General features: G+C 36.6%; 1 protein-coding gene across 1 annotated transcript in view; it reads left to right on the forward strand.

Moving 5' to 3' along the window:
* Positions 1-16,397, forward strand: part of UBR5 (ubiquitin protein ligase E3 component n-recognin 5) — an 84,850-nt gene that overhangs the window by 46,147 nt on the left and 22,306 nt on the right. The window contains exons 17-28 of the mRNA XM_066564868.1: positions 4,711-4,854; positions 4,952-5,063; positions 5,269-5,423; positions 6,264-6,461; positions 7,593-7,803; positions 11,535-11,661; positions 12,581-12,732; positions 13,132-13,227; positions 13,643-13,766; positions 14,086-14,183; positions 14,982-15,130; positions 15,572-15,663. Coding sequence (XP_066420965.1) covers positions 4,711-4,854; positions 4,952-5,063; positions 5,269-5,423; positions 6,264-6,461; positions 7,593-7,803; positions 11,535-11,661; positions 12,581-12,732; positions 13,132-13,227; positions 13,643-13,766; positions 14,086-14,183; positions 14,982-15,130; positions 15,572-15,663 — 1,658 coding nt within the window. The remainder of the gene's footprint in view (positions 1-4,710; positions 4,855-4,951; positions 5,064-5,268; positions 5,424-6,263; positions 6,462-7,592; positions 7,804-11,534; positions 11,662-12,580; positions 12,733-13,131; positions 13,228-13,642; positions 13,767-14,085; positions 14,184-14,981; positions 15,131-15,571; positions 15,664-16,397) is intronic.

Genomic DNA, 16,397 nt, shown 5'->3' on the forward strand with positions numbered 1-16,397 from the left:
GTTTTGTTATGGGAGGCTTGAGTGGTATGAGCATCTTGCACGAGAATATACTATTGCAGTGTAACCTGGGAACATGTTAGCCTTGGTATTTCAGAAAATTGGAAAGGCTTTGAAACAACGTTGAGTTTTAAGAACTTGATGTTACAAATTGTGGTGTCAGTGGAGCAACACTTAGCTTCTCTCAAAGTGTCATCCAGTAAAATACGTGGTCATGGAGCATTTGAATACTTGGGCATCTTTGAGAAATACACACTGGTAATTTGGTGGATATTTTTTGAGCACAGTATGAAGTCAATTGCACTAAATGAATTGATTTCTGAGGCCAAAAATCTTGCTGTATGTAATGATTCAGATTTGAAGGAGTAAGAGGAATAAAGCAATTATTTTTGTCCTTTTACCTGCAAGAGCATCTGAAACTTTAAGCATTTATATTCTTTAAAATAAAATGAATAATGTGTGGTAGCCATGAGCTTCTGTCAAAATGTTTGCTGTCTTTTAAAATTATTTCGATAATTCTTTGTTTTACACAAAAAGAAAAATTTTCACTTAGTCTTCAGGACTTGGAATTTAGAGGTAGGAAAGGAAGGGGTTCAGATTTACTGATGTACAGCCTGTGTTCCTGAAATGGTTTTGTTTCTAGAAATTTTATGTTCCCATGCTTTTGGATGTATGCAGCAGCTTCATGATGTCTCTAAAAAATGTCTGTTTAAAGTCCTTCCATGACCCTTGCTGTGTTCTGTAGAACAATGGGCAGGTAGAAGATGTTGACTTCTAAAGTGCCCCTGTCTCTCTGGGCACTTCGTTGGTAATGTAGCAGCTCTCCCCTGAGTGCTGAGATCCAAGATGAGTGTTTGTGATCCTTCTGATACCAGTAGATTGTGCAATCTGCATTTTACACACTGCTTTGTAAGTGTGGATTTCATATGATGCCAAAGCAGTGAATGCCCAAGGAGTCTGATGAGAGTGCAAAGTCTTTACACTGAGGTGGTGTTGAAAGAGATTAAGAATGCATGTCTGCTAGATTCTCTCTTGTAGTTAGTCATCTCCTTGCTCCTTGGAATTTATTACCTTCCAGTCTCATTTCAATTTAAATCCTTCATGGCTTGGAATGAAATTAAGTCTTTATTCCTCCACATCCATCACTAGATGGAAGAGATAATCATTCCAGGATTATCTACCTGATAAAAGACTGATGGAATGAAATAGCCTGGCACTTGTCCTATCTCTTGTCTGCACTGGTGAGAAGTCTGATGGAGTGTTCTTTAGTGTTGTTGAGAAAAGATATGGGCTGAAATAAGCCTTTGTTACTGCTCACTAGTATCAGAGGGATGAAAGCTTTTTTCTGTTGATCCCATGCACTTTGGGATATTCTACTTCACCACATTAGCTTCTGGATCTGTTCTTCTGAAATGGCTTAAATGGTGTCTGAAATCACTGCTAGAACAGAGGGATGGGGGACCTGGGTTGGAGCTGCTTTTTTCTTCTTTGGCAGCTGCGGTTCGATTTGGTCTGAGGCTTTCCATTGGCAGTGTCCAAGGCCTCCCCAAACTGCTTCTGGTCATCAAAGTTATCCTCAACCAGGTGAGAATCCTGTGTGTTACCAATTTTGCAGTTCCTACACCCAGAAAGCCTATCAGCTCCTAGGAATTTTATAAAACATAAATTTGGATTTAGTAGTTTGTTCTTACTTTGTATTGCATTTTTTCAGTCAGTCACTTGATTTTGTTTTTTTCCTTTGATTCCTGTCTGAGATTGAAGCCTTCCAATGAGAAGGATAAATTGAGATCAGACTGGATCTTGCCCTATAACAGTTACCCACTCCCTATTATGAATCTGTTTGTAATCTTTCAAAGTTAAGTATTTTTTAAAATTGTGTCAGTATTTCTTTGAAGGTGAAGAAATATTTCTTTCTACCTTTGGGGTGGAGATAGAAGCCTTTTCTGTGATGTTAAAATTTCTTCCATTTCAAAAAGAAGATTGGATAGGAAGTTAAAAATTTATTTTCCCTGGTCTTCTCCTGCTGTGTTTTGAGGAAGAATGTGGTGATTTTGGAGAGGGAAAGATTCAATGATTTCCAGTGGCATTCTGGTGTTAGGGACTGTGGAAGTGGATTGATAGTAAAGATAAAGGAGTTAACAACTGTGTTCATCTTTTAGTTTCTCAAATAATTTTTTATTCTATTAAAAAGACCAGGTGTTGTTATCTTGTTGTTGAAAATGCACTAAAAAGGTATTCTGCTTTTCAGAAAAAATTCTTTAGTTTTCCGTTTTGTTGCTTGCTTTTTTCATTCAATTCATTCTCTTAATTAAATCCTAGTAAGGCACATACTGTGTATGTAGTTATGTAAAATGCTTGTTTCTAATTGGTGAAACTTCTGCATTAGCAGTATCAGCAGTACATTACTTGTGTAAGCTAAAGCATCTCAATCCTTTCAGTTTTTGCATTTTATTTTTTAATGAGTTCTAAAATTATCTCAGACTTACATAAATTCAATTAAAGAGGAATGTTTACCTTGCATATTTATCTTGTTTGGTGCTGGCTCATTATGCCACATCTTTGCTTTGGAGCTTTCTATGTCCAGTTGCTATCAAATGCTTCACTCAAGCTCATTGCTCACTACTACATCAGGAGATAGTTTTATTTTCCTTCTGTATAACAACCAACAGCTGTAGTAGTAACTTTACCTAAACTGATTTTAGGTTTGAAGAGGTGATTATCTTCTTAGCAAAATCTTAATAAGCATATTTTCCAGTTTTTAAAGATACATGATTTTCCTGGTGAATGGGAAAGAAAAAATATTTGTCATGTGGAGGCTGTAAGAGTTCCAGCGCTTCAAAACTGTAATCATTTCTCTGAACACATCAAAAGTGCTATAAGTGAGAAATTATGTAGTTGGTAACACTATGAGCAGCTAGAAAGCATGCAGTAAAAACTTTTAATTATGGAGATATGTTAAAGATGGGGGAATTGTATCTTTTCTTAAGGTGTGCTTCCATCAGAAAGCAGCCCAAATTTATAGAGTTCTTGGAGCAACATTTAGTCATTTAAAAAAAGAAAAAGATTCTACATGTTGGACTAGAAGCTCTGATTGAACCACTGGCATGCAATTACAGGCCTATAAGTTAGTCTGATTATCTTAGAAACATCTTAATGTACATGGAATAAACTTTTTTTACTAAACCACAGTTTTCTTCTAGAGGGTTGTCTTACCAATCTCAATAGAATTCTGCCTTTGTATAGTCCAGATGATGGTTAATGTTTGTGAATCTTTTGACTAGGTCTGAATTTTGAAATTTTTGGGTAGTATTCTTACAGCTGTCAATGATGCTCTACTACTGGAACTTGTAATTCTGCTTCCAGAGTGAAGTTTCAGCATGTAGGGAGCAGCTGCTGTAACTCTGTCCACAGTAATCTTTGTCACAAAAAAATCTGCTAATGCTTTAAGGTTTTCAATATATCATTTTCTCTAGTGCACTTGATAGGCTGCACTTAGCTAGAAAAATTGGTAGAAAACGTAGATTTTTCTTACATACAGTATTTTGAAAATTTGAGACATGCTTTTTATAGTTGGAGACCTTTTAGATAAGTTGGTTACATCTAGAGTTTTGTTTGTTAAGCACTTTCTGTGTAGAAACAGTTGAGAAATTAGGGCTTATTAAAGACTGATGGTTGCTTATATCTAGTTTTGCTCAGGACTGAGAGCGTACAGAGTTCTTATTTCTGCTCATAATTAAAACATCGTCTCTTCTTTCCCCACCCCCTACTGGCTTAGCTTTGTTTTTGTTTTGGGAAAACTATGGTCTCAGCTGGAAATTCAAAGGGCATTGCTGTTTGGTGATAGCACAAGAAGTTCCTGTATCAAGGAAGCCTGTTTTGACATGATTAGATATGCATGGTAGCAACTCTTTATAGAGGCTTACAGTCTTGGAAATGCCTGTGTCAGTATAGAGTTGAATAGCTCCTGTTTCCTTGGGGGCCCAGAGGGCAGACACACACGCACACACATGAAGAACATCTGGATACACTTGTGTGAATCCTTCAGTCCTAAGGGACTGAGTGAAGAACTTGATCATTGAGTGTACAGAACAGATGCTAGACTGGTAAACTAAGAAGTCTTTTTTTCCACTGTGTACAGTCCTGTTGAGGAAAGAGGACAAAAAATTTTCAATTTTCAAATTTTCAAAAAAAAAGTAGTTTTCCTTTATCTTGTAATATAAGATCTAATGGGCACTTGAAGAAGGAGACTCAATGTAGACTTGGTTGTTGTTGAATTGTTGGCTAATGTTTGGAATTCACTGCCACAAGAATAATGTTTATTTCCAGAAGTGATTGCACAAATCAATAAGAGAAAGGTCTATCCAGGCCATTAAACACGAAGTTGTCCTCCAGGAGGTGGAAGTTGGAAAGAGACCAGGGGAGTACCAGTAGGCGCTTCTCTAGTCAGTTGATGTTGGCTTCTCTTGGATGTAGGATGCTGAAATGGAGGGACCTTGGATATGAGTCAGGATGCTTATGAAGTCATTAGGAAACCCAAGTTTTTCAAATTTTGGTAATTTTAGCAAAATGACAAGTCCAATGACCAAGAGCTATACAATTTTATCACTGGATATTGCAAATTTTTTCCTCTCCCTGAAAAACGTGTGGTTTATTTTGAAGCAAATCAGATTCTGTTCAGCCTTTTGGTAAAACTCTATTGTGTTCTGCCTGTAGGTGCTAAAAGTGGATGGTGCATATGTTGCTGTGAAATTTCCAGGCACCTCCAATAATGCAAACTGTCAGAGCAGTTCTAACTCCGATCCTGATCCCTCTTCTCTCCTCCAAGACTGTAGGCTGCTCAGGATAGATGAACTGCAGGTATGTGTTTGTGAAACATGGAGGAAACAATCAGTATTTACAAGTGTCAGCACTGTGTGTGCTTAATTGCAGCTTAAAATTTTACATCTGTTTTCAGGTTGTGAAAACTGGTGGAACTCCAAAAGTTCCTGACTGTTTTCAAAGAACACCCAAAAAGCTGTGTATTCCTGAAAAAACAGAGATCCTAGCAGTAAATGTAGATTCAAAAGGTAAGTAGGACTTATCCCGTTAGTCCAGATCTGTTGGTTCCTTTATTACCTGTCTCTCATCCAAGTGAAAAACACCTACTTTCAAAGTGACATAAACAGGTGCTTCCATTGATATTAGTACTTTCTTGAAAGAGCTTTAGCTGGGAGTTCTTTTACTATATGCCATCCTTAAAACATTAACTTTTTTCTTCATGTGTTTTTGAAGGAGTGCATGCTGTTCTGAAAACCGGGAACTGGGTTCGATACTGCATATTTGACCTTGCCACAGGAAAGGCTGAACAGGAAAATAATTTCCCTACTAGCAGCATTGCATTCCTGGGTCAGAATGAGAGAAGTGTTGCTATTTTTACAGCTGGACAGGTTCGTGGTTTTGTGTCTCAATCATTTAACCTCACTGCATATCTGTCATATTTGAATGAGATGGTACAGCTTTCTGTAAGACTTCTCCAAAATATGGCAAAGAAATAGTTTTTTAAACAGGTTCTGAGAAAGTTTTTGCTACCTTTAATATTTTGATGGCATAAGGGCAATAGCAAACAACTTACCTAAGCACATCTTATTAAACTCTACCTTGAATGTAAAAAAGGGGAGAAAAAAGGTGACAGAATGGTTCTTGGATTAGTATCAACTTGTTATCTAGCTGCATTTTGGAATGTGATCTTAGCTATATTTTGATCTTAGCTGGGTCAGATATAAATCCACTCTTGAGAATAAATGGAAATATTAACAAAGAAAAAAAATTAATCTGTAATTGACTGAAAGTACAGATTCACTAAAAATGATTGAGGTTTTGTGCAACTCTTCCACAATGTGGTATACTTTGTTTAGGATAATTGAAAGAAACAGTTTTTGCAAAATAATTCAATTTGAATGTTTCATTTCGATATATTCAACTTGGAGCATTTAAGTAAGCTAAAAGTATAGTTACTATTTGTTTCACTGGTTATGTTAATCAATAAATGATTATCAGAAGGAAGATAGTTCTAGTAATATTTCTTATGTTAAACACATTTCAGGCATTTGCAAAAGAGAATTTCCTATTTTATGTTGCACTACTTCTAATGATAGGAGTTAATGACATAAATGAGAATCTTTGGTAAACTGTTGTAATTGTTCTCAGTCAAGAACTGGATCTTTTGGGAAGGATAATATTTATAAATTGTGGAGACTTAATAATGAAACCTTTTTCCCCAAATGTAGGAATCGCCTATTATTCTTAGAGATGGAAATGGTACAATCTATCCAATGGCAAAAGATTGTATGGGTGGGATACGAGACCCTGACTGGCTTGATCTTCCACCTATTAGTAGTCTTGGAATGGGTGTTCATTCCTTAACAAATCTTCCTGCTAACTCGACCATCAAAAAGAAAGCTGCTATTATCATTATGGCTGTTGAGGTAAAATATTTTCTCTGCTATGGAATTATGTGCTTTTTTCCCTCTTGTTATTATAAAGTTATGCTTAAAAGCAGATTCATGTTTAGATACTGATTTATGTTTTCACTATTTGAAAGAAGCGAATTTCAACTGAAGATTCTCTTAGAAACACAAAAACACCAACAAATTTGCCAAGTAAAGTGAAAGACCCTTTTGTGGAGGGATGCATGACTTCTCTATCAGGCTTTTAATTAGTAGGATTTTTTTAGGCATTGATTTTGAAATTGTTACCTTTTTATATCTGCTAACACCATGCAGTTTAATTTGTGTCATGGGTGCACAGTTTTTCTCAGAGATCCAACAACTTGTTTTGGTTGGATCCCTGAGAATGCAATACTTCTTTATTTTTTTTCTATTATTTTAAAATTATCTATTTGGAGCATATACTAGGAAACTAGGAGAGGAAAGTGAAGGTTTTTTCACTTGAAACACCTGTGGAGTTCTATCCTCATCAGTGATGTTGTATGAGTAGTTCTGCTGTGAATTTATATGTCATACTTGTAAAATCTTGTCAGTAGTTTGTTAGCTCTGCTGTGTGTTCTGCTGCCCCCCGGAGGTACTGTGTACCTGTTAGACTGAGATGGATTTCACAGTGCAGTAGTATTCCATCATTATGGAAAAACTGGTTATATATGGGGTGAACTTCCCAGACCTTCAACAGCTTTTAATCATTCACTTCTCAGCACATAAATCATATGTTTAAAAAGAACTAGGTTAGAACTCATTTGTGTACATCCTTAAGCTTTTTCAGTTGTATCACTTTTCCCACGTTACATGGAGCTATGAAATGGAAGTAATCTATCTTAAGAATCCAAGTGTGAAGCCAAAGGAATGCTTTTGTGAGCCTGATGGCATCTGCTGCTCCGTTCCTTTTGCTTGTCTGTGCCTGAATGCACACAACTCTGTTTTTAACAGTGCTATAATTGAGATGATGAATATTCTGAACAGCTCCTGCACTAACTTCCAGCCAGTGCTGAAGATGAAGACCTTCATATTAATTTCAAAATTAGAAGAAAATTAGAAGTATTTACGGAGCTTATATCTACCTTTTGTGCTTCACATTTCTGAAATATTTTATTCTTTTGAATATAGAAACAAACATTGATGCAGCACATTCTTCGATGTGACTACGAGGCTTGCAGACAATACCTGATGAATCTTGAGCAAGCAGTTGTCTTGGATCAGAATCCACAGATGCTGCAGACGTTCCTTGGCCACAGATGTGATGGAAACCGTAATATCCTGCATGCTTGTGTGTCTGTATGCTTTCCAACCAGCAACAAGGAAACAAAAGAGGAAGAGGGTGAGCTCAACAATATAATGAAAATAATTTGAAAATAATATTTTCATGCATTTTCAAGAAAATATGAAATAAAGGCTGCATTCTTCATATATGGTTATATTAAAATTTAGCACCTAAAATGTGCCCTGGCCTTTCAAAGGTGCTAAGACAACATTTTTATTACTCTCATAAAGTTTTATGAGAATTTTTAAAGAATTCAGTAGTTAAGAGCACTAAGCTGTTTAAATTGGCTGTAAAAACTTTTGACATTCACATGTTAATTTTGAGATGAAAAACGTATTTTTCTACCTTTGTATCACTAGTATCCCCTTTATATCACTGGTAAAATTTATGAGAAATGGTATTTAATAATTTTGAAGTGCTGTAGAATAAGTTAATAGCTTCAGTTAGAAATACTACTTGTCATTGATATGTATTAAGAAATGTGGAAGAACAACCTGTTAATGCCAGTTACTGACACAATTTTAAAATGCCCGTTAAATACTGTTATGTAAAAAGCATGTTAACAGAACAAGGTTGCTAAGTCAAGCACTCAAAAATTAGGGAATGGCAGAATTAAGTTTACCCATGTGCTGTACACGGGTGTGCATTGTGGAATGGTCTTTAATTACACCATCATACTATTTTTTCCACAGGACTACCTCATTCAGTGCACAAGATGGACGGTGCTCACCGAATGGGTAGCTATTCAATATTTCTTTTTATCCTCATCATTCAGTGTGTGGCCCCATTCCTTACTCTTGCACACCATACAAACCCTGCACTGAATAATGAATGAACTTCCTTGTGGGATTCTTGTATGGTGCTGTCATTGAATTTTAGTCATTTATAGACCTTAATTGTTCCTTATATCCCTATTTATAAAATGGGGGTAATGTGCAGCTTTTTCATCTCTTGCTTGGAGTTTTATTATAGCTTGAAGTTTTTCTGTATTCAAAGCTATTAACTAATTTTGAGCATTCTGTTTGAGAAGCCTAGGGCCTGATTTTGAGTAGGTGTTACTTCAAAACACTGAATTCTATGACTGGATTAATCATAGTTTTAGTTGTGCTGTGAATGTTAATTATTTCTGTGAGTCAAGCACATTTTAGGTGTCCAGAAATGAGTAAAATGTATCACAATCATCTGTAAAAACTTGTTTCACAAAGTTCTGTGTGCTGATAGATGTGTCAAATAGGTTCTGGTTTTCCAGAGCAATGTCCAGTGTCATTAAACACAACACAGTGTTTCCTCCTCTCCTTCCCAAGCTGTTGCTGCCTTACTACACCCCTCCCTAAGGCTGCAGCAAACAAGGCATAAACAGCCTGCTCTCTGTACAACCCTTCATCTCCAGTGTGTCGTCCATCCTGTGCACTGACTGAGGCAGGGGTATTGTTGCTGGGGTGACAAAACAATCCGAGACAAAAAACCCAAACCAAAATAAACAAACAAAACCAAACTGTGTAACTGAAGATTGTGTTACTATAAACACACAAGGAAGTTGAAATAAGGATGCATGGGCAAACTTAATCCAACTTCTCCTAATTTGAGTGCTTGTCTTTGCAACCTTGACATTTTTTTCAGTAACTTCATTTGGGTGTAATCTAACTTTCTGAAAAATGAAAAACATGAACCTGCTAGACTTGTGACACTCCTCTGCCTCTCTCTTTCTCCCTCATAAAACTTGTCCTTGAAGGAGATTCATGTCTTTAGATTCAGGTCACATTTAGCTTCCACTGTAACTGTTAGTGATGGATATTAGGACAAGCTTATTTTCTGTTTATCATCTGGAGGGCAGTGGTGACTTATGTTACTGTCTGTGAGTTACATGGTTGTCTCTTAAAATGTAAAAGAAGTTTGATTTAGAAGTAAAGGCTTCAATTCCAGACACACAGCTATGATGTTTCTTAAAAATTTCTTAACAATTTAGTGCCACTTCCCAGCTAGTACCTGCTTGAGATTCTTCACTCTTGTTTATACAGATTTCTTCTTAAGTGCCAGAAAGGAAATATTGAGGGCTGGGATAAGCATTTTTTTTTTCCTTCTCTTCTTTCTCACATCCTGTGCCTAGTTTAGCTGTAGCTCCTGCAGTGTTGGATAAATGATAAATGAATTGCAGGAAAAGTGGCCCCAGAGCTGAAAAGCTGGGGGGAAGCTGCTCTGCTGCTGTGAATTGATACATCCTCAGTCTTGCCAGTAGAAGGGATCTTGGGAAAAGCATCTATAAAAGAAATGTCCAAAACATGTGAAATCATTAAAAAGTTGTGATACTGAATTTCAGCTAATGTCACTGAACACATAAAAACTGAGGGGTTTTGCCTGGAGAACTGGGACAGATTTCATTAGACAATAGAGCAGCAAATCTCCCATTAGAGCCAAAGCATCTACAACTGATGGTTCTTCAAAAACAGATGCTAACTTTGTAAGTGGAACAGTGAAAATTCAGTTACAGATCACTTTCTCCAGAACAGGTGAAACCTCTGCTGCAGAGAGTGGTTGTATTGCTTGAGGGATCACTCTCCAGAGCTGTGACCCCTTGTGTGAGAGGTCCAGAAGTGATGAGTTGTGAGTTATGAGAGCTAGTGGTCTGAGAAAGGAGTACAGTAAAAATACCATGGCAATTCATTTACAACTATGAATCAACTTGTAGCTAGGGGGACAAGAATAGTATTCTCTCACTGCTAACTGTTTAATAGTTGTCTGCTTTGGGTAGTTGGTGATCTTTGTCTAAGAAACCTGCACATGCTTGTGAACAAGCAAAACCAAGGATCTCTTTTACTTAGGGTAGTGGTGAGTGGAAATACTTAAAGAATAACCTTACTGTAACAGCTGACACACACTGTCAGATTACCTTATTCTTTTCATTCTTTGAATAAAAGGTATTAATAGTACTTTCCTGTTAAAAAAAAAAATAAAAGGGAACTGTCCAGGCCTTAATACTGTCACTCATGAAAATGAGTGTGCAGGGAATGGTGACTCTCAGTTTGAAAAGCCTTTGACTAGAAAGTGAGCTCTAGCCCTTGCAACTTTGAGACATGTCCTGAAAGAACAACTAGAGTCACCTTAAGAAAATACTTTTCTTTGTTCAGAAATACACCTTTTCTGTCTGCTTTTTTTAAAAAATAATATTCTGTATCTCGCTTTAATATTCTGTATCCCACTTGACAAAATTCAGTCCTCATTAGGAATAGAACTGGTAGGTGTTATGATGCTTAGGGTTGTAGATGTTAGGAGAAATGCTAGTTCTTTCTCATGTAAACTGATTGTACTGCCTTCTTATACTCCAAACATAGCTCTCCTAAGCAGGTACATACCTGGAGTGTGTATATTACAAGCCCACACATTTGCATTGTTCACGGATGCTCACTGTGAAGTGTGGTTTGTTTTCTTGTTCTCCCAGTCTGGTGTTTTGGTGGTTCTGTTTCTTTATTTGTTTTTGTGTACTTTTTATAGTTGTTGTTTTTGTTTGTATTTTGTTTTCTTTGTTTTTTATAATTTTTATCAAGGCTTTTTTGAATCCTTGACTCAGCAAGTGTCTAGAATCAGTTATATGATAGGACCTTGTATGTTGATGATACTGAAAGCTTGTTCAGGATCATTGTTAAGCTCATCCAAACTAAAAATTTGTATATGAGCCAAGTGTGTCTCTCTAAATGGGAGAAAAAAAATAATCGCGATATTCCATATTTTATACTCCTTTGTTATAATTTTCCGAAGTAAAATTTTAGCACTGAATTTTCTTAATTTTTCAGAAGCAGAGCGCTCTGAGAGGAACACCTTTGCTGAAAGGCTCTCAGCTGTGGAAGCTATTGCAAATGCAATCTCTGTTGTGTCAAGTAATGGTCCAGGAAATAGGGCAGGATCATCAAGCAGCAGGAGGTAAACTGAGTAATGCTTTTTTCTTGTTTTCTGAATGCTAATTTCTGTATTAATTACCAATCTGTTATTAATTCTTTTCTTCAGCGTAGCTTAAGAATTGGCCTCTGTTGCTAGCTTAAAATTGGATTTCAGTTCTTTAAGCACCAAACTAGAGGTCTAGTGTTTTTTTGAACCTTTTTTTGTGTAAGAACTAATGGTGGGATATTTCTAAACCAATCCTCTTTTCTGGGTTCATGCTTTGTCTATCAGTTGTGAAGTGGAAATATTCCTTCTTGTGGGGAAAAGGAATTTGAGGATAAGTGCTGGTGTTCTTTACCAAGAAGTATTAAGTATGACAGAATTACTGTGATGGTGGCCAGGCTTGTTTTAAGAGAATTTCTGTGGGAGATGGTCACTTAAGCAGAGGAATAATAGTGAGACCAACAGAACACCACTGGGGAAGAATTTAAGTTGATTCATTTTATTCTAAGCAGTCATTAAAAAGAAATTCCATCAAGACCCATTTTTTGTCATTTCATTAACCTCTTTTTGTAGTTAGATTTTAAAAAGCAGTAGCAACAAAGGCAAATCCTTGCAAAAGCTTAACACTCCTGGCAATGAGCTTGGGCTAAAAAGAATGTCAGATAGCAGTAAGAATGCCCATCAGCTGCTGTCTGCAAGAGGCAGTGCTGTGGTGCCTAGGGATGTGTTCTGGGCTCAGATCTGACTTGAAGCATTGCTGAGTGACTCCTCTTCCAGGACTAAAACATTCTGGTGCAACAAAATGTAAGCAGAAATACCTCCTGGCTCATTCTTACTTATGCTGAAATAAAATGGTGATAAGAGGAATTTGCTTTCTTTTTTCAATGTGAAATTTTTCTTAAATGTGTTCTAATTATAAATGAAAATGATAGTATTTCTGCCTTGGTTTTGTATTTAGTTTGAGATTGAGGGAAATGATGAGAAGATCGTTGAGAGCTGCTGGATTGGGCAGACATGAAGCTGGTGCTTCATCAAGTGATCACCAAGACCCAGTTTCTCCACCAATAGCTCCTCCGAGCTGGGTTCCAGATCCTCCTGCAATGGATCCAGGTAAGTCTGCTCATATATCACATTAGACTGTAGAAGGAGAGATTTGATGAAGAACCCATGACTTTTAGGGTGAATAGTAACTTATTTTAGTCTCACCCTGTAATCTGTCCAATGCCATTAAGGTAGCAAGTGTTCATTGAGATAACTTGAAGAGTTTACTGAAGACTTAACAGCTGTTCTTTAATCCAGTATATGTCTTTTTAATGCTGGTGTCAAACTGCTGGGAAGTCTGCTTTGTAATGCTGAGTTACATTACAGACCTAGGAATGTGGCCGTTTGTGGGAAAGATTGCCAGTTAAATACAGAAAACCTGCAGTGTGTTAGACATTGCAGCAAGAGCATATTGTTAGGGATGTTTTTATGTATTGATATACATCCTGCTGTTCTGTTTACTGAAAGATGGTGACATTGATTTTATCCTGGCCCCCGCTGTGGGATCTCTTACCACAGCAGCGACTGGCACCGGCCAAGGACCCAGCACCTCCACAATACCAGGTGAGGACATCCTGCTTATTTGATTATGCTTTAGAATGGAAATTAGCTCTAAAGCTGTCTTTGCTTGCACAGACTTTCTGCATATGAAAATGCCTCTTATCAGATGAAGATTGGATTGAAGCAGAATCACTCAAGTGTGCAGAAAGTAAATGAAGCACCATACTGTGTTTTATGTAAAAATATACATGGAGAGTGACAACTATGTAAAACTACGGAAATCAGCATGAAATTGGGATTACCCTCTCTATTTCAAATATAATTTGGAACTGAAATTTACAGTGCTTCATTGAAGTATTGCTGAAACCACTGAATAGTCAAGTTACCAGTTACTCACCACAGTGAACGACTTGCTTTTAGCAGGTAGTCATTTTTTGAGGAAAAACAGTTTCTCTGCAATTTTTTTTTCTTGCTGCAGGTCCTTCTACAGAACCATCTGTAGTGGAATCGAAGGATCGGAAGGCAAATGCTCATTTCATACTGAAATTGCTGTGTGATAGTGTTGTTCTACAGCCTTATCTTCGAGAATTGCTGTCAGCTAAGTAAGGATTTTCATGAGAGTTGTTTTGGAATGTTACACTACCTTAAATCAACTACATAGAAGCCTTTTTAAAAAGGTTACATAAAGGCCTGTTAGTTAAAATTGAGAATGTTAGAATACAGCTGTGTTGTGTCCTGCCATCCTTTAAAAGTATGTCTGTTTCAGAGGAGTAAAATAAACAAGACTGCTTATTCACTCTGTGTTTTTTCTATTTGCACAAGCTCAGCAGTGCTAAGTTTTCATGTATTTGCATCCTGCTTCTCCTGTTACAATGAAAAAATTCGGTGTTCTAACTTGTCTGTTGGGGTTTTTTTGCCTAGGGATGCGAGAGGCATGACACCATTTATGTCAGCAGTTAGTGGCCGGGCATATCCTGCTGCAATTACAATTCTAGAAACTGCACAGAAAATTGCTAAAGGTACAATAGTTTTAGTGACTGCTAGTGTGTGGCTTCCTTCTAAACTTTGGTGTGTGTGCAGAGTCGTAACTAGCACTGTAGATTGCTGCATGTTTTGGAAATTCTGCTATTATGGAGTATCTTACTCTTTTGCAGTTTGTGTATTGCAGTAGATTTCTATGAATATTATTGCTTTTGTGTTCTTTGTAGTCTTTTTGGCATTTCACTGTTGTATAAACCAGTGGATTAAGGTACTGTTTTTTGGTAGCACAGTTGTATTACATGGAACTTCTTTGGTGAAATTGAAAAAACCTGATATGATACAGTGATATGCCAAGCTAGATCCTATTCCTGAAAAGGCTTATATACAAACAAATATTTTGGGACTCTCTTGTAATATTGGTATTTAATTTTTTGGGAGAAATACATGAAATTGAATTTAGGGAAAAACTTTAACACATTAGAGCTTGTCGCACCACAGTTCTGTAGGACTTTATGTGGGACAAAAATACTTCTTTTAAGAATATCGTCCACAATCCTTCAAAATGGTGGTTAATTTAATTAAAGTATTAGTGAATTTAAAACTGGGGAAGACATAATGGTTGTGTTTTTCAGTCAGGAATTTGCAGTGGCTTCTATAAGAAATAATGTGACAAGCAGAAAGTTTTCTCAAAAAGCTCTAACAGGTTTTATTCAAACTTCTAATGCTATATGAGATTTTGTAATGGCAAGCATCTGCCAAGAATAGATTCTTTTGCTAGGTATTTTTGGGGTTTTTTTGGGGGGGTTGTTTTTAACACTGTTATTCTATTATTTTAGCTGAAGCAACTTCCAGTGAAAAAGAAGATGATGTGTTTATGGGAATGGTTTGTCCTTCTGGTACAAATCCAGATGACTCTCCTTTGTATGTTTTGTGTTGTAATGATACATGCAGTTTTACCTGGACTGGTGCAGAACATATTAACCAAGTAAGTTGTTGTGGTTTTTTTTTTTTCTTTTTAAGCAAATAGGAATGTGTTTCAGCCATGTATTGTGTTAGTCTACTAATCTGATTTTTAAATTATTAATTACATTGTTTAAGTTACTGTGACTTTTAAGTCTGGTGTAAGTACTGCCTCCCCAAACTGCTATGTAGTCTGAAAGCTGATTGTGTTCCTCACAACATGGTTGTTACTGGGTGTGGCTTTTCCCCTCTGGCTAACTTTGGCAGCAATTTTGATGGACAAGGCTCTTGGAAATCACTGAATATTCTAACGTAGCAACTAAGTTTCACTTTCTTGAACTGACCTACTTCTGAGTTTAGGCATCAATTTAAACAAGTGCAGTTTCATTGTAACCTGAACTAGTGTGATATTGCAAGCACTGTAAGGAAAAAAATGATACATAATATTCCTCCCCCCATTTTTTAGGATATATTTGAATGCCGAACATGTGGCCTGTTGGAATCACTTTGTTGTTGCACAGAATGTGCGAGGGTCTGTCACAAAGGACATGACTGCAAGTAAGTATTGTGTTCCATTTCTTAAAATTTAATCATTATTTTGTGGTTTCCTTTGTTTACTGATGCTTAATAAATTTTTTCATTGTTTGAAGTGTTCCAAACTTAGACAACAGAAGATAAATGAAATAGTTTTGTGTCTACTCTATAAGATTTATTTAATAGGTCAGAATTGAAAGAGTAACCTGAAGTGGTTTTGTACTTTCCACTTTGTAGTATTTAGAGTAAAAGAGTAATTCTCACAGTGCATAATATTGTGAGAACATTCTATCTAAATAATGCTGTGTTTTCATTTTGGGCTCCCCTCAGTGTTTTATGTATCCTGGTGACAGATCATTCTTAGGAATTTTTGGAAAGAAATGTAGGATATTAATCTTCTAAAAATCAACTGTAACAGAAGGAAAAGTGAGCAAACAATCAAGAAATCTGAGATCAACCTGGCCCAGAGCTTCGAACCTGCGTGTGTTCTGTGCTGTTACAGGGTGTAAAAGTTATAGCATTAATATCCCAGCTATAATGAGCTAACAAATACCATTATAAGGATATTCTCAGCACCATAACAGTTACTGACATTTTACTGCATGTCATGAGTATTTTCAGCTTAACTTTCTTGGATGGAGGCTGTTTTAGGGAAGAATAAATGACATTGGATGAATTTTACTAAGACAGTATGAAAAGCTCTGTAGTTAAACTGCCCTCTTAAGATAAGTGTAGGAAACATGGATGATAAACATCAA

Source organism: Molothrus aeneus, chromosome 1 (assembly GCF_037042795.1).
Source record: "Molothrus aeneus isolate 106 chromosome 1, BPBGC_Maene_1.0, whole genome shotgun sequence".
Lineage (NCBI taxonomy): Eukaryota > Metazoa > Chordata > Aves > Passeriformes > Icteridae > Molothrus > Molothrus aeneus.